This window comes from Mustela nigripes, chromosome 7 (assembly GCF_022355385.1).
Source record: "Mustela nigripes isolate SB6536 chromosome 7, MUSNIG.SB6536, whole genome shotgun sequence".
Classification (NCBI taxonomy): domain Eukaryota; kingdom Metazoa; phylum Chordata; class Mammalia; order Carnivora; family Mustelidae; genus Mustela; species Mustela nigripes.
This window is the reverse complement of record NC_081563.1, coordinates 37836842-37857861: the sequence shown is the minus strand read 5'-3', so window position 1 is coordinate 37857861 and position 21020 is coordinate 37836842. Positions and strand designations below refer to the sequence as shown.

At 57.1% G+C, this 21020-nt stretch overlaps 1 protein-coding gene and 1 long non-coding RNA gene across 8 annotated transcripts in view; one reads left to right on the top strand and one right to left on the bottom strand.

Moving 5' to 3' along the window:
* Positions 1-1232: 1232 nt before the first annotated feature.
* The window catches only part of PSD4 (pleckstrin and Sec7 domain containing 4), a 36159-nt gene continuing 16371 nt past the window's right edge, over positions 1233-21020 (bottom strand). For 5 of the 7 annotated variants that reach the window (XM_059405624.1, XM_059405627.1, XM_059405629.1 and 2 more), the window contains 16 exons: positions 15865-16980; positions 14653-14760; positions 14279-14357; positions 13408-13789; positions 10685-10861; positions 10161-10241; positions 9903-10015; positions 9611-9669; positions 9343-9432; positions 7954-7997; positions 7444-7604; positions 6420-6490; positions 6138-6304; positions 5503-5647; positions 5089-5232; positions 1233-3538 (listed from right to left, as the gene is read on the bottom strand). In XM_059405624.1, coding sequence (XP_059261607.1) covers positions 3281-3538; positions 5089-5232; positions 5503-5647; positions 6138-6304; positions 6420-6490; positions 7444-7604; positions 7954-7997; positions 9343-9432; positions 9611-9669; positions 9903-10015; positions 10161-10241; positions 10685-10861; positions 13408-13789; positions 14279-14357; positions 14653-14760; positions 15865-16848 — 3063 coding nt within the window. In that variant the 5' untranslated portion in view covers positions 16849-16980 and the 3' untranslated portion in view covers positions 1233-3280. Of the gene's footprint in view, positions 3539-5088; positions 5233-5502; positions 5648-6137; positions 6305-6419; positions 6491-7443; positions 7605-7953; positions 7998-9342; positions 9433-9610; positions 9670-9902; positions 10016-10160; positions 10242-10684; positions 10862-13407; positions 13790-14278; positions 14358-14652; positions 14761-15864; positions 16981-20418; positions 20530-21020 lie in introns of all 7 variants that reach the window. The other 2 variants (XM_059405626.1, XM_059405628.1) reach the window with 2 other exon arrangements.
* On the top strand, positions 6137-8730 carry LOC132021366 (uncharacterized). The gene is made up of 4 exons (XR_009405312.1): positions 6137-6225; positions 7149-7499; positions 7761-7875; positions 8480-8730. It is a non-coding gene; the product is annotated as an uncharacterized LOC132021366 (long non-coding RNA).

Genomic DNA, 21020 nt, shown 5'->3' with positions numbered 1-21020 from the left:
CAGGCATGCGCCTGGGGGCGGGGGTCAGGGAGGGAGAAGGGCCAGATGGCGGATTGCCAGGTTGTCCTAAGTTTCCAGGCCACTGGTTTTTCCCCCCTCTTTTCATTTTTTATTTTAGACTTAAAAGAAGTTGCGCAGGTAGTACAGAGGGTCTCGAGGCCCCATTCCGACTCTCCCTATTGGCCTTATTCACTCAAGTCATTTCATTTTCTTAAAGCAAAACTCCCAGGCTGGCTGGCTGGCTGTTAAGCCATGAGTCTGGGCCTCTCCTGCTGGAAAAGCACACTCTTGGGCTGCAGGCAAGGTCCCATGTGACCAGGCCCCGAGCCCCACTGCTGTGTTTCCCTTGCCCACCCTCACCCCAGTCCTGCAGCCCTGCTTCTTCCATGATAGCCCATCTGTTGTCACCATCGGACTCAGTTAAATGATAACATTTAAGTGTTATCAGCAGAAAGCCACACAAAACAGAGATGCTGGGAGACCAGGGAAAGATTACATCTGGGGTATCACCTGGGTCACACCAGGCCCAGGGTCCCAGAGGCTGAGCCCCCCCTAGAAGGGAAAGGAGGAGCCAGAGACCAAACAGAGCCTGAGCTCATCACCAAGAACCTGTGCCCATCCCATTGTCTGCAAAGAGATGCACCAACCCGCTTCCCAGGTGGGAGAGGAAGCGAGGGTGAACACAAGGTCAGACATATGCCTGTGGGCCACATCTGCCCCACACCTCAGGATTAGGACTGGGAGCTCACTCAGTGTTCACTTTTGTGGGGACAATTCTTTGCGGGAACTCTAGGCTTCCCCCATATGGCTCCAGAAACTCTTTTTCTTCTCCATCTGCAGAAAGATGTCAGAGTTGCAACCCTTCCCATGGCTGACTTCTCCAGAAGTTGGGGGGCCTGGCTTGGACCTCTGTGGGTTTAGGGAAGTGGAAGGTCCTGGTTCTGGTGATGGCTGGGGACAAACAGACTAACTTCCTCTTCTTCAGGGAGCGGAACTCTGCAGCTGGACACCTGAGCACACAAGCTTGAAAGATGCAAGCCCGCCCCCCAGTGGTCACATGTCAGAACTGCAGCTTAGCCTCGCCTCGCCCTCAGGCCTCTGGTCCAAGCCCCTGTCTAGCTGCATTGGCCAGGTGGGATCCCGTGGCCCCCATCTGTCTCTGAAGGCTGCAGGTGCCCAGGTGAAAGGCAGGTGCCAGTCCCACATGAGCAAAGAAGCATCAAACTGCCACATCCATGCAAAAATGCAGACAAACCTCTGCCTTTTATTCTGGTTTTAGAAAGAAGGATACATGTTCAGTGAGGTCAAATAACCCACTCAAGGCCAAGCTTGTATCAGTCCTGGGGCAAGTCACCTTGATCTGATACTAGGTTTTCACTTATTAGCTGCACATCAGTGATGTGACCCAAGCTGCTTTAAAAATATTTATCCGTGCCTCTGACCCCAAACTACTGAATCCGAATCCCTGAGCAGAGTGGGAGTGTGTCTTCCACATGCCTCTCCAGCAAGATGAAGTGTGCCTCTGCCCTAACAGCAAGGAGCCAGAGGACGGGGCTGTTACCTCCTGGAGGCCATAGGCGGATTCCATAAAAAGTGGTCAATATCAGTTGTGAAATGAATGAATGAACAAATGTGTGAGTGGGTGAACAAATGTTCCGAGGTCCCAAGGCTCTGACAGCCTGCACACACAGCGTTCCACACCCGCACACAGACACGGACACGCACATTCAGATGTGCACGGGCACCCGGGCAAAGGGAGACCCAGCCTGGGATCCTGCAGGGGGTCCCAGCTGCGCCAATCCCCCTGACCCTCGGTTCCTTGCACACACGTGCACACCTCCTTCTTCACTGGCCTGCAGTTACTGTACACCGACTGAGTACCCGGCCCTGCCCTGAGCTGAGCCCTGGCCAGACAACCCCTGTGGTCCCCGAAGGGCCAGCCCCACTTGGTGGCCTTCCAGGCCCCAGGGCTGGTTTCTAGCATGGATTGTGAGGAGAGGGGCCCCGGCAGGAAGGCTGGAGAGGCCGTGTGTCAGCCAGCAGGCGGCAGCCGGGCAGCAGAGGCCCCTCTTGGCAGGCAGCCTGCTCGCACACTTGGCTGAACAGAGACAATGGTGGCTGCTTCTCCATCCCAGCCTCCTTCCCACAGGCAGAGCCCGAGGTCCATGAGTGTCCGGAACCTCCCCCAGAGCCCAGCTGGGAGGCAGCCAGAGGGCAGCACAGGGGGACTTCCCAGGAAGGGCAGCAAAGCCCCCTGAGAGCTGGCAGGGGGGTGAGGGATTCTGGAAGGGTCCCTGGTGCCCCTCCTTGGGAATGCAACTTCATGGGATGGGCTGCGTGGGAGGCAGCCAGGCTTTCACCCGGCCCTCACAACTCCCAGACTAGCTCCTTCCAAGAGGGCCCCCAGGGGATATATCATGGCCTCTTGCCCCTCAGCCTCTCCCAGGTCTGAACCTGAGGGACCTCCTTCCCTGCTCTGAGGAAACAAAGGCCTCTTGTTCCCAGGGCTCTCCACAGAGCTCTGGAGGCCCCATGCCCTCTGGCCTTCACTGACCACCAATGGTTCTGCTCTGATGATTAGCAATTGGGTGTGTGGGGTGTGGCCTCTCCCATCTGCCCCAGGTGCACGGGTGATTGCGGCGGAAAGCACACAAAGGCCTGGGGCCCCAGAGTCAGCATCACTGAGTTTGTCCTCGAAGCCCCAGAAGCCCTACCTGTTAGGGGGCAGGGCCAAGCCACCCCGCTGTCTCAGTCACCTGAGGCTGCCTGGGTTCTCCCAGGACCTCTCATCCCAGGCCACCCGACTCCCAGAGCAAGACTGTCCTCAGGGCTGTGGCTCCTCTGGCTTGACTGCCCAGAGGCTTCTGCTGCCCCAGCCTCCCTTCTGGAAGCTCAGGGCCCACGGGTTCTTGGATTCTCAAATGAGTGCTGACCTGCCCCCAGGCCCAAGCAATGTGGCCACTCTAGACTGTGGAACAGGGAAGGGTGACATGGGAGCGCAGCCCACCCCTTGACCTCTGTCCTCCCTTGGGAGTGAGCAGGGATGAGGGCAGCTGGGGGCTGTCGTTGGGGTGAGCACAGCAGTAGCAGGAAAGCTCCGGCAAAGGGGGCGGTGAGGACTGGAGAGGAACAGGGGCTGTCCTTCAGCAGGAAAGGGAGGGCCTCCTCCCCAGTGCAGACCCACTGAAGCAAGTCTCCTCCATGGGGTCTTACCTCAGGTCCCTTCCCCCACTTCTAGACCCCGGAACTCGGGGCCTGAGTCCGTGAGGCGGTCCCAGCTTCAGAGCTGATTGCGGTTCCTCTTGGGTATGATCTTCCGGTAAGTTCTGCGCTCTGAGATGTTGCGTTTCACCTTGGCCGTGGTGGGGGCCTCCTCCTGGTGCAGGGATGGGCTGGAGTGGGACTTCTTCAGGCTGGGCTTGGGCTCCTGAGCGCCTCTGGCTTCCCTCCCCAGCTGCTCTTCCCACAGGTCCAGGTCATCCGAGGGGCAGTGCAGACGGGCCACCAGCAGCTGCACATAGGTCTCGTAGCGGGTTTTCTGCAATACACGGCCGTGCCCCCTTAACACCAGCCGGGCTTCTGCACAGGAGGAGGCCAGAAGCATGCAGGGCAGACCCCTCCCACATGCACAAAGCTCTGGACAGTAAAGATTTCTGCAGAAAGAGGGCTGGACCCACAGCCAGTGTCTGCACTGAGCTTGAGCAAGCCAACTTTGCAGAACACGGCAGCCACATCGCCAAACCCTGCAGTTACCTGGATGGGGTTCTAACAGCACCCACCAGCCCAGCCTTGTTCTAACAGCCTCCACCTTGTAGCGCTGTAACTAATGTCTCCAGAATGTGTTCCATCCCCGAGACACTAAAAGATCCATAACCCGCTAGGCCTGATCTGTGCGGCATTGCACACAAACAGCTCACATCTGTACTGAAGCCTAATTGAGTCTGAATCGCATTTTAACAATTGGCATCTGGAGAGCGGGATGCTAACCACCTTCATCTGTTTAACACTCGGAAGGCCTCTGTAACTAGCAGCCTTCAGATACGGGTCCCCGTGTAGTAAGTGCCTGCTCACCCTGGGTGCCTGGGTGGCCCAGGAGTCCTTTTCTCCACTTAATCAAGAGGGCAAGAGGTCTAGAGAGGGCCCGGGGTTGCTACAGGTTGCAGCTGGTCATAGGTAGGGAGAGGCTAGAATTCTGCAGGCAGAGCTGGGTCCTGCCCCCCCCCCCCACCCCAGGACCTCTGGGAAGTAGTGCACCTACCAAACCAAAGGCTGGGCCACAAAGGCAGGGAGGGGACAGCACGAAGCCCAGCACACACAGCCAGAGATGACACAGGTGCTCCCTTCTCTGGTCTCTGCCTCTGAGTGGCTCTGACCCTCTCTGTTCTCATACTGCCCCCCACCATCCCCCTCCTGCTTCGGGTCCCAGAACGTGCGCACTGACCATAGGCATAAAGTGTAAGGGGGGATGGGGAGATAGAATGGGGGGGTCAGGGGATAAAACAGTGCAGCATCAATCAGAGGGGTGAAAAGGTCCTTGGTGAAGGTTATAAATGGGCTACAGTCCTGACTGGAGTAGGATGTGAATTCATGGGGTTTGGACACATGTTTCATTCCTCCTTGCCTGTTTCCTCCTCTGTAAAGTGAAGATCACGGTCCCTACAGCAGTTGTTAGACAACTAAACAAGGTAATACAGGCAAGTATGACAAACGCCATAAATACTGCCTATTAGGACTAGGCAGGTATTAGGGGAAATAATTAAACTAAAACACAGTTTTTCCTTCAATTTAAGCGAAGTCAAATACAGTCCACTCTTAGGTAAAAGAAACTGACCAAACGTCTCCTGTGAGTGTTTCCAGAAAAGCAGTTTCTAGGAGCCCCCAGGACAAGAACTGAAGGGGTCTGAGTGCACACGGACACACACACTTTGCGCACAGCCCTGCACATGAATTCGCACACACGGCCTCCGCCAGTCCTGAGCCACCTGGGCAACGAAAGCTGCAAGGCCGGATGCGGCCACGAGAGGGCGGCAGAGAGCCCAGCCGAGGGGGTGGGAAAGCCCAGCGAAGGCGGAGACTCCGCAGCCTGACCTCATACTCCAGGTACTCCTTCCTCAAGCGGTACTCCTCCAGCTCGCGGCCGCGGCCCCGCCGCTCCGGTAAGTTCCTCTGCAGATCCAGCAGGTCGTCGGAGGCGGCGTCCAGGCAGTTCTCGTGGGATCGATGCTGCTCCTCCTGGGAGCGGGAGGCGGAGAGGGAAGCTGTCCCACCGCACCCCTATCCGTTCCCAGCCCGAGGTGCGCAGTCCACCATAAACCTCTCAACATTCTGGACCCAGGTGCGCAGCCGCCCACCCTCCCTTTGTTTTCGGGCCCAGTGCGCAGCCCATCCCTCTCCCGGTTCCTAAGCCTGGCGCGCAGCCCCGCCCAACCATCTCCCACTTCGTCCCGAGGCTGAGCAGCCCCTTTCCCCGCCGCACCCGCCCGTTTCCGGGGCCCCCAGTACCAGGGAGCTCTGGGCGGGACCTATAGGCAGGATGGGCCGGACGAATCGGCGCTGGGAGCCCACAGCGGCGGGGAAGGGCGGCGCAGAGTGCGTGGCGGCGGCCAGGTTGATGCGCGCGATCCAGGAACTCATCTCCTTCGCGGTGCTGAGGGCAGAGGAGACCGTCAGACCCCAAGGTGACAGAGTCGGCCCTGCCCCTCTCCCCCCCACTCCCACCCCAACCTCCTATGGTCTGCACAGCCTTCCAGACTCAGGATTCAGCGCTTCAAAAAGCCAGAAGCCCGCCCACCAGTCGAGGTGGTTGACCTGTGCCGGTGGCTTTTATCATCAAAGAGGAAAATCTAGGAAGGCGAAAGATTTTTAGATCAAATTGGGGGGGGGGGGGGGAATCGATCACTAGAGGCTTCCTGGAATCCTGGGTTCAGAAGTAGGAGGCTCAACCAGGCGCTGGACCAGGGAAGAGGCCCAGTTGGAGGCAAAGTGGGCGGGGTCGGGGGAACAGGTGCGGCCCAAGGACCCCTGCCACCAGCATTGTCCTGCTTCCACCACAGCCATCAGAGGGTGATGAGCGAGGAACCAGGGAGAGGCGAGCCAGGGCCTTGCTGCTGGTCCATTCTCCCCCGCCCCCGACTTACGGAGCCTGGAAGAGGTAGAGGCGCCAGTCGGCAGTCCGCAGCTGGAAGACGTGCGGCTTCTTGGTGTAATGGGTGGCCGGTGTAGCCAGTGAGTGGTGCACCCCCACGGGCTCGTCCACCATCTGCCCCACCAAACTCTCCCCTGCAGGGGGGCAGTGGTCCTCTCCCTGGGGGGGGGGGGCACAGGGGCTCAGAAAAGAGGTAATCATCAGTTGCCCACCCTCTGAACCATTCTGGGCCCTTCCCTGCCCTGCCTGTCAGGGCCATGCACCCCCTCCCTACCTTCAGGAAGTAAAGGACCATCCCTCGAAGCAACGTGTGGAACATCTTCCAGCCGCGCTTGCCCCACGGCGCTGCCCCAGGAGCAGAACACAACCAGACTCAGACACACATGACCCCTCTCCCCAACTTCGTCCCTCCCCAGGTGCACATAAACACACAGCAACATGCCAGCACCACAAGACACAGTCGCAAACAAGCAGTGCCACGCCTCACACCCTGGAAGTTGCACTCAAGCCCCACCAACAACAAAAGCAGATGTCCACACCGACTGTCCCCTCTCTCGACACTCCCACCCATCCTGAGAGGCACAGGGGCTCAGCTCCTCGTGCAGAAGAAGGGTCTCCGGGGTCAACTCTCTACCTTGCTCAGGCCCTGTGGCTTCTTGAAGCCAAATGCTAGTTCCCCTGTCCGATCCATCCAGGACCCCATTAATGTTCTGGTCCTGTTGCTGCCCTGCTATAAAGCCTGCACCTGTCCACACTGAGGCCGGATGTACCTTCTGCTGTTTTGTTCCCAGCAGACTATGCCTGCTCCTTTGTCTAGGGGGGGATGCCCTCTGGCCTCTTCCACCAAGGTTCGGCTCAGATATCATCATTTCCCAGAAGCCTCACCCATCCCTGTCCCCCACACCTCACCCCCAAGTCTAATCAAAGCCTGCCCCTCCTCCACACCCCCATACTTGATCTCCCCCTCCCTACACTCCTCAGCCATTTCCACCTTTTATCCCAGACACTGATGTGCTCACCTAACCTCCCCCTTACCACGAGGACCTGGAAAGCAGGAAGTACCTAGGTATGTCTTATCTCTGTACCCCTGTCCCTGGCGTCTTACCCGGTGCCCAGCACATGATCCCCATCAAGGAAGCAACAAAGGCTGCCTGTCCCTGACCCTGACCGTGCCAGCCCTCTGCACCTCAGCCCCCAGGTCACCTGCGCCAAGCCACTTGGCACTCCCACAGGCACGCACACACTTGGGTTTGATGGCGGACACGAGCCCTCCACGCCACAGGGCAGCAGATACTCACTCTTCTTGCCGTCCGCATCGTGATGCATCTTCCGGGCCAGGATGCCCTGCTTGTAGGTGGGCGCCGTGGGGTTCTGGGCCAGCTGCAGGAAAGGGTTGCTCAGCTTGCCAGTGGGGGGAGACACCTGGGCCTTCTCTGGTCGGCCTGCGTCTTCTTCATCCCTGGACATCAGAGAATCAGGTTGGGGGTACTGACCAGGCAGAGGCCACCAGGAGGTGCCCATGCACCTGTGCCCCAGGATCCCCAAAAAGGAGTCCTTCAAAACCAGCCCATCCATTCCTGTCATCCCCACCCTCCACGGCCCCTGGCTTCTCCAGGTGTTACCTGGGCTCCTTCACCCCTTGGAGACTCGCCCAGCGCCCAGCCTCTGGCTGGGCCCCGCTCAGAGGGGAACACTGTCCAGCACCTCTCCCAGGCTCGTGCAACTCTCAGGTAGGCGAGTGGAGGGAGGACAGGCCCAGGGACGGGGGAGAGGGGCAGGCAGTGGAGAGAAGAGGGACTGTCACTTACATAGCCCATTCAAGCTTCTCACTTCGGATAGACCAGTAGAGGGCCTAGAACAGAAGCACACAGTGGGCAGGGAGCCTCGACCCGTGGGGCCCAAATTCTGGCTGGCCCAGGTCAGACAGGGCCAAGCTACAGTCTGCCTCTTCTACCCCTGGCCCAGATGCCTTCCTCCTTGAGTGGGAAGCAGCTCCCGCATGCATCCAGCTACCCACGAGTGCAAGCGTGCAGCCACGGACGGAGCGGCCATGTGCCAGGCACCGTGGGAGACACTCCAGACAGGATGAGCAAAGCAATCCTAGTCCCTACCTGAGCTTAGGGAGGCCTGAGCTAGTTCTCTGGGAAAGGAAATGAATCATCTAGTACCATCCTGCCCTGAGGGATGGGACAGAGCAGGAACAGCCGACCAAGGTAGGGGTGGGGGTGGGGAGAGCAACAAATGGATGGTGAAGGAATGAGTCAACAAGGCACGGGGACATGGAAATGATCTGACAGAGTATTCATGTCCATGCAATCTTGCTTGCCTTTTTAGCCCCGGCAATGTCTAGCAGGATGCCAAGCACACAGCAAGTGTTATAGAAATGTCCACCATGCAGACAAAAGAACCAGTGCAGGGGCGCCTGGGTGGCTCAGTCGGTTAAGCCGCTGCCTTCGGCTCAGGTCGTGATCTCAGTGTCCTGGGATCGAGTCCCGCATCTGGCTCTCTGCTCAGCCAGAAGCCTGCTTCTTCCCCCCCCCTCTCTCTCTGCCTTCCTCTCTGCCTACTTGTAATCTCTGTGTCTGTCAAATAAATAAATAAAATCTTTAAAAGAAAAAAAAAAAAAAGAACCAGTGCCTTGCTGCATATGAAAAGCCAACCGTGTGCCCCGCGTGCTGTGCTAGGCCCCTGACGCCCTTTATTTCATTGTGAGAACCACGCCGTAATGTAGTCGCTACCCCAGGAGAAACTCGAGCAAGCCAGGGGGTAAGCTGCCCAAGACTAGAGTTCAAACCCTAGAACATCTGGCCTCTAAGTCTTAGCCTTACTGGCACTTGAAACTTTGCCCTTTGCTCATTCCAAGAACCAAAGACCCAGTGCATCTCAAGACTCCCCATGCTCAGAATCACCTGGAAACTCCAGAGAACATCTTAGGGGTCCCAGCCCCAGGGATTCTAATTCAGTAGGTCCAAGGCAGGGGGCCTACGAGTTCGCACAAGCCAACAAACTCTAAGGTGTGGCTGCTGCCGGCTGGGACGCACACTCTAGTACCTTCCATACACAGGCCATGGCCTCCCAAGGACATTGCAGCAGAGCCAGGCCCAGGCTGAGCATCTCCCCCACTTTTCAGGGGAGATAAAGAGCTACAGAGGGAGCCCTAGTATCACGAGCCCAGGGAATAGCCCCGTGTGCCTTACCTTCAGCAGCTCCTTCGGGAAGTTCCCTCCGTCTTGCAGGCCATTCAGGTTGGTGATAAATTCCTGGCAGCTCATGCTCTTCCCAATGTTCTGTGGCCATTGAGGGAAGTGAGGCAACAGGCACACACTCCCCACCCCCCACAGAATACCTCCCCCTACCACCATTGGCCACTCTGGAACCTTCTCCAGTTCTCCAGACCTACGTCCTCCAGAGCCCTTCCATGACCCCGTCCCAGGCCTCTGGCCTCAAGCTCCCCTGTGCCCTCACCTGTCCGTGCAGGTCTGTGTTGAGGAGCATGATGGCACAGGTCAAAGTGTGAACGGAATCTGTCCCAGAGGGAGGCGAGTGGAGAGAAAGCTCCTTAGAACCAGGACTCCTGCCTTTCCGCTGCCCAGACTGGGTGGGGTAACTGCAAATGCTTTTGGGTCTCCGTGGCTCCCCAAACACACACCCATGAGCTGGTACCCAGTAAATGCCTGAGCAGACCCAGGGGACACTTCCATGCCATCCCCCAAGGCAGCCCAGCGAGCCCTGCCCTCAGGGCCCGCCCCCTCCCTACCTGCAGAAGGGAAGGCCCCCGGATTGCAGTAATGGAAGCGCTTGGAGAACTGGTAGAGGATTCGCTCCCGCTCCTGAGTCTCCCCGCTGAGCACCAGGGCCTGGAGGAAGCCCCTGGAAGGAGGACCAGAGTCCAGGACAGGGCCCAGGCTGGGGTAGCCAGCAGGCTCCAGAGCTGGGGTCCAATCAGATTCCGGCCTCACCGGGGCCACCACCTCCCAGCCATCCCTCCTCTCCAGAGAGGGCCTGGAGGCCTTACCGGAGGGCTCGGTCCAGGCTCTGGCCTCCAAACTGGAAGAAGGACAAGTACTCCTCAGCCACAGCCCTACTGAAGTCATTGCTGCAGAGAGGAAACAGGAATGACGCCCGCAGCGGGGGGTGGGGGTGGAGGTGGAGGTGGGGGTGGGGGGGTTGTCTGGGCTGGGGCTGCAGATGCCAAGGGGCCCAAGGACCCATGCACATTCCCAGAGGGTGAGAGGGCAAGGGAGCAGCTGGGGTCTGGTCTGCCGTGGGCACCGTCTACTGCTGAGTGGGGAGCACACGTGCAGTTGGGTGGGGGGCAAGGTGGCCAGGTCCGGTGGCGCGAGGCAGGGCTCAAGAGTGTGGAGAAGGGGTGACAAGTGGGACTAAGAGGAAGCGGCAGGCACTGCCCAGGGACGGACTAGGACAGGATCGAGGGGATGAAGGTCAGCAGTGGGGCGGCCGGCCGGTGGACGGAGTCTGCTGACCGTGCTTCCTCTCCCGACACAACCTCCAGCCTTGCTCAGGGTCAAACCCCCTTACTTCTTCTGCAGGTAGGCGGCCACTTCAGACTTCCGGAAGCCTTCCAGGTGATAGAGGCGAGAGGCCAAGTTCCAGGCCACCTTGTCGCTGTTGACACCATTAGCCAGCTTGTCTCCAGTCTGTGGCCTCTGGCCTTCCTCTGGGCACTGCGCCTGGGGCATGGGGCTCTCGGGAAGCCTGCGAATGTCCAATAGTGGCCTCAGACTTCCACAAGGGATGGACAGGTGGGGGTACTGGGTCAAGTGTCCCTCCAGGTCAGTCATGGAAGGGGTGATCAGCAGGGGAGCTCGAGTGGTGGAGGGAGCAGCTAGACCAGGGCCTCACTGAGGAAACTCGTGCCTGGCCTGGCCTGGCCCGGGCACTGGGAGCCAAGGGCACCTCCCTAAGCGGGAGCCAAGCTTAGCACACGGCGCCTTCTCAGGTCAACCACAAGGACATTCTGAGTCTAACTCACCTTAGGCAGCAGGTGCAGCCCTCTGAGGATGCCAGTGGTACTGAACCCATCCCCAGGAGGGACGGCACAGGTCTCCCCGACCCCCACCAGCCACTTGTCTCCCTCACCTGTCCTGCCCCGCTCGTGAGGCCCCCTTGCCCCCTCCCCCTCCCTGCCCCAGCCCCAGGCTTTCCTCCTAGAGCTGTAGCCAAGGAAGGTGCAAAGGTGAGGGGAGATCAGGCTTCAGGCATGGTGACAGCTGGCGGTGGGGGTGGGGGCGGTCACACACTCGGGGAACACTCAGCATCTGACACTCAGAACTTTGGAGGCAACCAAGCCCAGTCTCTGCCGGACTCTTCCATTTCCCCAGCAACCCGACCACTGGGGCTGGGGGATCCTCCTTATGGGGTATTGGGATAGTCCATAGCCCAGTGACCAGAGTTAGGCAGCTGGACAGGAGCAGCATCAGCAGCACCTGCAAATGTTCACGGGTAAACCGACACTTATAACACGAGGCCACACCCGACAGTCCCTCTGCCCGAACACAAACGTCCATCTCTGCCCCTGCCTGGGCCATGTCTTCGCAGCTCATGCCTCCCTGAGGCTCCTGGGGGTGTAACGGCGCCCCGCTGCAAAGGGACAGACACATCTCGCTCCCCCCCCCCATCAAAACACAGGGCTTCGTGAAGTCTGTGTTAGTGAGGCCAGAAGATTCTAGGAGTCGCAGGAAAAGCCACTGACAGACAAGGAACCGGAGGCGTTAGTCCAGTGGGCCGTTGGAGAGGAGAAAAATGACACGCTTGTCACAGCTGAAGAGCGCTGTTTGATAATCAGCGGAGCGCGCCCAGAAATGACCTCATGGATTAGTGTTGTTACAAAAATAGTATCTAGATGGGGAGTTGCTTTTGGGGAAAAAATAATGCAAACATAAACTGTCATGGGATTGTGTACTTTAAACGGGTACACTGTACAGTCTGTTAATTATTTCTCAATAAAGCTACTATAAAATTTATTAACGGAGGTATGGGGCCTGCTTGGGATTCTCTCTCTCTCCCTCTCTCTTGGCCCCTCCCCCTCAAAAAAAAAATAAAAATGAAACTAATCGATTGGAATGAAATAAAATGAAACAATAAAATATGATAAAAATAGCCTCCATGACCTCACTGTGACAGTCAAGCACACAGGAGAGCGCCCATGGGACCAGCACACTCGGGTCAGGAAAATTAGCTCAATATTGTGCTGAAAATAAGACTGAACTTCTTTGTGTAATGATATTTAGCATCCTAGCAAGAAAAGTCCTAATTGATCCTTTTTTATTACTTACTATGAATATATGGTTTTCATTTCAGGTGGATCTACTTACTTTTCTCTTGGGCTGAACTTGACTTTAGTTTTGGTATGATGAGCCCTCTCTTCTCAGATCCGGAAGGACTCCCCACTGATTCCCAAGCCTCCCAGCACCTCCAGAGACTGAATGGTTTTCCAGATGCATGAGAGAGATGCTTTCGTTTTGACACTGCCTGAGGTTCTGTCCCCATCACCCCGTGACACAGAGATAGGGTGGGGGGGAGGGCCGACCCTCCAGTTAGTGCAACCCGAACAATTACGGTTCCCCCTTGCCTCTTCAGGAGGTGCCCTCCTTTCCCAGGTGGAGGCCCCAGGCGCTGGCAACCCCCTGCAGCCTCCGGAAGGAGGCAGACATCTAGCTTGGTTTCCCCGTGGTCCTATTCCTGCATCTGGCCACAGATCTGGGGCCATTTGATCCTGCCTTGGGGTCCCGAGATCCACTTCCTTGGTTCCAGTCACAACTGCCCTTAGGGTTCTGGCTTTCCCCCGAGATCTGAGCCATACCCTCAGCCTAAGGCTCACGGATGGGTTTCTCCCAGACACTTCCTTCAAGTTCAAAGCACTGTGTCATCCCCCCCATCACAAGCTCTGACCTTCCTGCTCCCCACCCTGCTTAGCATGACACCCGTTTTTTCTGCGTACAGGGCCCTTGTCAGGGCCCCCAACACCTCCCCTCCTTCTCTCCTGGTGTCCAGGCTCTTGGGGCATTGCCAAACCACGCACAAATCTTGTCCGGTGTGTAAAACTGTCTGCTTTTTGGTTTCTCGTGCTTTTCAACCCTCCAGTGTTGCTCAAAGCTGTAGGCACCCAGTCATACAATCCTGGCTTAATCCACGTTAGTGTATTAAATCCCAGCAGGCATTTCTCATGCTCCATCCAGTCCAGGGAATTCTTAAATGTATCCACAATTAGAAGCCAGAGAGCGGGTTCGTCGGACACTTACCCTGCCGCAGAGGTCAAGCACACACCAGGCTGGACGGCTCCAGCCTCGGCAGTCCCGGCTGGGCCTTCACTCTTCACTTCCTCCCCTGGCTGTGGGGGTTCTCCTGCCTCCTCTTTCTCCGGGAAGCTTGGCTCTGCCCCATCTGTCTCTAAGAGTGAAGGGCATGAAGCATCTAGTGTCCGCTCGGGAAGACTGCTGAGCCAGTTGGGGCCCAGGGGCGATGGGCTGCCTTCCCGTGAGGACACAGGGCTGGGCCTGGGGCCAGGGCCTCTGCTCTCAGACTCGGGGCTGCTGGGTTCCGGCGATGAGGCTGGGCTCCCCCAGGGGCCAGGAGCCAACGTGCGCAGAGCAGACTCCTGGGGACACTCAGCATCACTGTCACCTGAGGAAGAACATGGAGGAAAGCTGACATGGGGTGAGAGGCAGGCTGAGGGCCAGGGGGCCCCGCAGAGCCAGGAAAACAGCCTGCCTGGAGGGCCACCTCCGCGAGCTCCCTTCCTGCAGCTCCACCCCCTGGAGCTGGGCAGCACGTTCTGTCCCTCCTCCGGCTGGGGACCTCCCACATGCGGAGGCAGCGGGCAGAAGGCTCCTAGGACTCCAGACCCGAGGCAACCCTGGGGGGTTCAGGGCTTTCTAAGCCACTAGGACCCAGGCGTCAGAAATGTTGAGTCTTTGGCACATTTCTTTGTGAATTCTATAAAATGAGCATTTTCAAACCCATTGTATGAATGAAGTCATAGGAGAAGGTCTGCCTTCCACACGACACAACGGGACTTCTCAATGCTGTCTGCGGATCCAAGGACAATCTTTGTTCCCCCCCAGATCCAAAGCCTCCCGCACCCAATTTCCCAAAGCTCATAAAAGATCTCACCTTGGTCTTGGGAAATCAGAGGCACCCCAGGCCAGGAAGGACCCTCTTCTGTCTGCCAGCCTTCCGGGCTGGGCAGGGCCTGTTGAGAGAGTCACAGGATCTCCGTGAGCCCTAGAGGCACTGAGAAGGGGGGGGGGGGGGGGGGGTTAGGGGAGAATGACTTTGAATATCCAGGGCCCTCCCTCCCTGTTCTCTTCCCACCTGGCAACAGGGCCCCAGTCTCATCCCGGGCCCTCAGATCAGAAGAGGAACCCTGGAAAGAAGACCTGCATCCTAGGGGTACTGGTGCCCACCCTGAGAATCGAGAATCACTGGGGCTCACGTTCCTCCAAACAGATGGGGAAGGGGAGGCCGAGAGAGGGGAAGTGACTTGCCCAAGGTTGCACCGGATGCCTGGCAGAGCTGGGGTCAGATCCAACTTGTCCTGTTTCCACACCAGATGCCGCAGATGGGGCGGGGCCAAGACTGTCCCCCAGAGAAGTCTTAGAGAGAAAGAGAGGCAAGAGGTTTGACCCAAGGGAAACTGTTCTTAGGGCTTTTAATGTACCCCCTAGGCCTCGGGAGCCCCTCCTCCATGCTCACTGATTTCCAGTCTTCTCTGTCCCCATCTTCCTCCCTCCGTGGTCTGCAGTACCAGCCCAAGGACCGGCTGTATTATAGAGAGGGTGACAGCGCCCAGGCACTGGGGCAGAGCAATGGCCACTTGCTGTGAGGATGGGGCACCCAGGCATCCCCCTGAGGACCTCAAGGACCCTAGAGCAACAAGGTCACAAGAACGCACTCTCACGGGACAGAGCCACAGCACTGCAGCCTTGGGGTTGGGGGACACCGACGGTATCTAGCAGCTCCTGTTATCTTAGGGTCAGGTAGGAGATCTGCTCTGGGAATGACTCTTCTGCATTTTCTCTGGGACCAGAGAGATTAGAAAGTTATAGCCCCACTCTGCCATCTTGAGTTTCCTTATCTCTTGAGCAGAAGGTTCCCTGGGAAAACTGTGCTCCCTACCATCTCATGTCATTTGTCCCCGGAACTCAGCCCAGTTGCTATTGAGGATCTCTGCCATTGTCATGAGGGCCCAATCTATCCACCCTGGGGAGTGGGGTAGAGGGGTGGGAATGAAAGACAATGAACCCAAAGTAACCAAATGCCTAGATCTCTCAAGAAAAGGCCAGAATCTTAAAACAGATATCTCCTGCCTGGGGCAGAGGTCATCTGGCCTGTTGTGGTTGGGAAAGTCCTGGAGGTGGGAGGGGTCGAGTCTAAGAATGGCCTGGAACACACAGCCTTGGAGGAGCTGTTTGTTCTCCAAATGTGTCCAGACACAGTCCCTGGAGCTGCTGAGATAGAGACATTTGTGGACTTAATTGCCAGCACGTTCCATTGACATCATGGTATTTGTACAATGTCCTGTAATTCTGAAGGCCACACTGGGCCTGCTTTTCTGCTATATTGCTTCAGGATTCCAAAAGGCCCTAGCATTGAAAATGAGTGTTCTGGGCCCAGTGACCACAGAGAATAGCCCTTCCTTCCCTGCCCTTCCCTGTCCCTACGCACAGGCTTGGGTGGGTCCCCAGGGCTCAGCTTACCTCAGTCTCCCCACAGTCAGGAGGTGCTTCAGGGGTCCCCTTGGTGGCCTCATTCACTACAGGCCACGAGAAGGAGTGAGGTTTGTAGGTGGGTACAGGGAACGGAGGCGTGGTGTGCCCGCTAGAATCAGCTGTGCCAGCCCCCAAATCCAGCTCGCTGTCCAATTCCCATAGGACGCCCCCTCCTGGGAGAGGAGGCTCTAGGATCTGGGGACACTCGGGCTTGGGTCCCCCATCCATGCAGGAGTCTGAGAGCCCCCAGGACAAGCGAGCTCCAGAAGCACTGTCTGAGCAAGGGCTCTCCAAAAAGAGGGGATTGTCAAAGAACAGGCTTTCCTCCTCGGCACCCCACTCCGGGGAGGAGTCTGTCCTTCCCTCCCTGGGCCACAGGGAGTGCTGGTTCTCCCCCTCAGTGCCACTGCTGTCTCCTCCTGGAACCTCATCCACTGGTGAGTCATCCACCGGTGAGCTAGGGTGGAGGCCTGAGCCCTGGGGGCCTGCGGGGCTGGAGGGGAAAGCAGGGAGCTCCACAGGGGCAGTGGGGAGGCAGCACCTCAGCTCAGCCCTGAGCCCCTCTGTCTTCTCTAGCTCCTCCTCCAGGTCCAGGACACACATCTGGGCCTGCAGGATGCCTGCCCAGAACACCACCTGCGTGGATGTGCTCTGGCTCTGCCTCGGGCTCCCCAGGGGATGGCTGTTCCCCGGTGACTCGGGAGGCGCTACTTTGTGCCTGGGCTCCTCCTGGGAGGAGCTGCTCCCCAAGTGCAGGGGCTCCATGCTGGAGCCCCCAGGGGGAGCATCTGGCTTCATAGAACTGGGAGGCTCCAAGGCCCAGGTCTGTTCTCCATGAGGTTCGGGAGGGTCGGGAAGGCTGCATGTGTCCCTTGGGTGAGCCCCTGGGCCAGTCTGCAGGTTGTCTCCCAAATAGAGGTTGAGAAATTCCATGGGCTTGGGGTGTTCCGAGAGTCTGTCGTCTCCCATCATCCAGCGTGCAAGCTGCTCTGGTGTCCCCAGAAGTGTCTGCCTTCACAGTCCCATGGTGTGGGTCCGGGGTAGCACTGGTGGCGGGTGGGTGGGCTGCGGGGTGGGGAGATCCACACGCCTACCCTGGAAGTGCTGAAAGCAAATGTGTGTTAGCAAAGTGTGCTCAGCCCCTGGAGGCCCACGTCTTGTATATCAGACAGGTTTCTGGAGGCTTGCCACAGCCCCGGCCCTGGCCGAGGGGCGTGTGCCCTCCACAGCCTTGCCTGGAGTGAGGGAGGCACCAGAGACATTGTCCCTTCCCAGCCCCGCCCCCCCACTGCTCGCACCACGCCGGCCCTGCTCCGGAGACACCTGCCTGCTGGCTGAAGGTGGCCCAGTGGCCTCCCTGAAAAAGATAAAGGGGACATCTTCTCGGGCATTAGGGGCGGAGAACTTAGACACTGAAGTGGCTGGTGGCAGGAATGGCAGGTAGACGTCCCTCAGAACAGCATGAAAGCTGTGGTACACCGAAAACACAAATCAGCCAAGAACATGGGAGCCACACAGACACAGACTCCAGGCCAGGAGCCCTGAGGGAGGCACAGGCACCCAAGAGAGGAAGGTACAGGCCGCCTTATTTCTACTTCCCAGGCCTCCTGTCCTGCCTCATCTCAGCTGGGGGCCCACCCACCAGCTGTGAGGGGAGGGGGGGCCATGGTGGAGCCCATGGGGGCTGTACCACACCTGCTCAGACCTGCCCCATGCATCGACCACACTAGTACCACGTGCATGCAGCCGAGGAATCTTGAAGCGTATTTTCCAGGAGCACGTGTCTCCCTCCCCTGCAGGTAGACAAGTCACACGGCTCTCTGGTGGCCCTGCTTCTTCAAAACAATGGCTTGTTTTGGTCCCATGGACACCCGTTTCTTACTGGGTAGAGGATCTCAGGCAGCTCAGGGTTAAGGCTATGGCCCTTCCAGCACAGTATGGTCCCCTGACCATACTGCAAAGAATGCACCCCTGACTCCATCACATCTTCTCCGGTCCTCTCTTTGGCCCACTTCCTTCACTCAGCATCTGCACCCTGAAGTCTTATATGCACTTGTGTGCTGTATTAAACTATTTGGGGGAACAAGGGCATAAAGAAACACACACCTAGGGGGGCCTAGGTGGCTCAGTGGGTTAAAGCCTCTGCCTTCGGCTCAGGTCATGATCTCAGGGTCCTGGGATCGAGTCCCGCGTTGGGCTCTCTGCTCAGCAGGGGGCCTGCTTCCTCCTCTCTCTCTGCCTGCCTCTCTGCCTACTTGTGATCTCTGTCTGTCAAATAAATAAATAAAATCTTTGAAAGAAAGAAAGAAAGTTAGAAAGAAAGAAAGACACACCTTCTCCCAACTTGTAAACCACCCCCTAACTCTGCAGCTGCCTACCTATGGGCCCACCATCAGACACTCAATAAATAGGAATCCCCAGGGCTGGAAAACCAGGGTCAGATGAGGGGCCTACTGTCCAAACCTATTTCCTGAGGTCACCTAGGAAACATGGCTTGGCACTGCGCCCTCTTTCAGGAGGATGCCTGACAGAAATGACACAGGACCACCATGAATTTCAGTTTCTGTTCCTCCTGAGAGCCTCTGCCTAAAAGTCCCTCAGAAATAGAACCCCTTTCTGGACTTTTCCCTCTCTGTCCCAACCTCCCACCCCCACCCCAGTCCTACCTCGGAGCAAGAATATATCATTGCTGAACTCGGGCCTCATGGTCCTGAACTTGCAGGCTTTCCCTGGGGAAAGCCAGCCTTCAGGGCCACCAGGTTCTGGCAGTGACTGTGGAAATTGTGCTTTCTCCAAAGCTGGGGCTGTTGCTTATTTTTAATCTTGGATACAATGCTCTGCTCTGAATCAAATCAGGGTGCACTGGTCTTGCCCTGGGCTCTTCTTGCATGGGTCTCCTAGCTTAGCCTTGGCTCCTGCTCAGTTCTTTGTCTCCACTCCCAGCCCTGCCCCCATTTATAGGCTGAGGATGCATAGGCTTTGCTCCCTAAGTCCTCAGCTGGCTCCTCAGAGGGCCAATCCCAGAATACCTCCCTCCCCCTAAGCAGCCGTCCATTTTCTACTCTCCATCCTCTGTGTAAGAGAGCTGCCATGGTCCTCTATCCAAGGGGGAGGGAGGAGTGAGTCTCACAACCCACTGTCTATACTCGGGCAGCCCTTCCAAATCCATGCATTCCTCCCCAGGCCAGTGGGAAAGAGGAGGGGAGATCCCTCCACTGCAGCCTTCTCGAGCAAGCAGCCCACAGGGTACTGGGAACACTGGGAAGGCAGTTCCATTTAGGAGCCAGAGGACAGAGGTGGAGGGAAGCACCTTATTTATAGCTCTCTTCCCTCCCTCCCTGCCAAGACCTGGTGTATTTGTGCTTGGCCGGCCCTCCTCCCCACACCCCTGCGCTGGTTCTCATTCCTCCACATGTCCACACATGGTAGGTGACTGCGTGTCAGCCTCAGGAGCGTGGCCTTGCGCCCATGAGAGCATTTTGCCTGGATGACAGCACTCCCCCTACTCTCCTTTGTGAACTCGCTTGATGGGAAAAGTTCAAACGCCCATAACTGGAATGAGAAGAGCTACCAGCGGCCCATGGAGAGGACATCTGCCATTTGTATGAGACAAGAGTCCCACGTGTTCCTCTTTGCAAATACATACATCTAAATAAATCTGTGTATAAAGTAAGGAGCCATAAGAGTAGATGTTCATGAATCTGCGAGGCATCAAAGGTCACTGAATCTGCCTGCCCAGAAGAAGCCAGGTGATCCTCAATGCGCTCCAGTGGGAAAAAAAAAAATCAGAGAAGCTGTCGCAGCTTTCCAGAGACCAAAAAGGAGGGAGCAGATTTCTGGGGCCCAAGGAGTCTAAAGGGCCTGAGGGAGGTAGGGATGGGGCCTGGGGAATGAAGGGAAGCAGACAGACAGACAGATGGAGCATTGGGTGGGGGAAGAGGTGCATGGTTTGGTTGGGCCATGACTCCTCGGAATCGATTAAACTCACCCTGGCTCCACCCCAGCCCTCACTCCCTGTCTCAGAGCATTTAGCACAGGGTGTGACCACCGGTGCTTTCCCGCATGCTCGTCTGCATCCCCTTCCCAGAATGTGAGCACCAGGAAGTCAGGCTCCTCGTGCTTCTGTTCACCTGTCCCCGCACAGAAGTACCTGAAGGACTGAATCGGTTGCGTGCACATGTTACGCCCACACCCGCCTCCAAAGTTCTGGGTATTCCTTATACTTCAGTTCAAGTACATTTGGAAGTACGTTTGGAAGTTAAAGGTCAGTGTCGCCTCGAGAAGTTCCGGATCACCCATGGGACACCTGGGGGGATGGTGACAGAGCCCACTGGACAGTGTTCCTGGCTCTAGGTTGGCCATTCCAAAGGGGCAGCACACAGCTCCACGGTATAGAGCAAATACACATACAGGATGCCTAATCTTTGGGACATGCTTATACTAAAAATTTCCTCTGTTTAACTGAAATTCAAATTTAATGGGCATTCTGTATTTTACCTGGCAACCCCACGTGCAGCTCACGGGGAGGGGAAAAGAACGTACCAAGCCCTCGCAATGCAGCCATCATGCAGCTCGGTGCTTTAAGCCGTGAGCTCATCTGCAGGTCTGGACAGCCACCCCACACACGAGACAAGTGGTAACATTTCCTTCCTACTAAAAAGGAAGCAAAGACTCAGAGACTGTCAGAAATGGATCCAGGGAGCTCAGCTAGTAAGTAGGCGAGCTGGGGTCTGCATCCAGGCCTGTGGCTCTCTTAAGCATCACTGTCTCTCCCCCATACATACATCAATTCCCTTGGGCCTTTGTGGATTGAATGAAGCATGAATTATTTTGAAGCAGAGAGTCTCTTGAATTCATCGGTTTTACCAGTGTCCAGTGCAGTGCCTACTTGACTCAGAAGAAGTGGTACTCTGAGTTTGTGGAATTCTGTGGTACAGAATTGTGGTCCTCTGAGTTTGTGGAATGGAGAAGATGGATGGATGGATGAATGGATGCATGGGAGGGACAGCGGGTAGAAGGGAAGAATAGATGGATGGATGGACAGATGGATGGATCAATGGTTGGATGGAAGGGAGGGATGGATGGAAGGATGGAGGGGAAGGACAACGGATGGATGGATGGATGGGAAGGAAGGATGATGGATG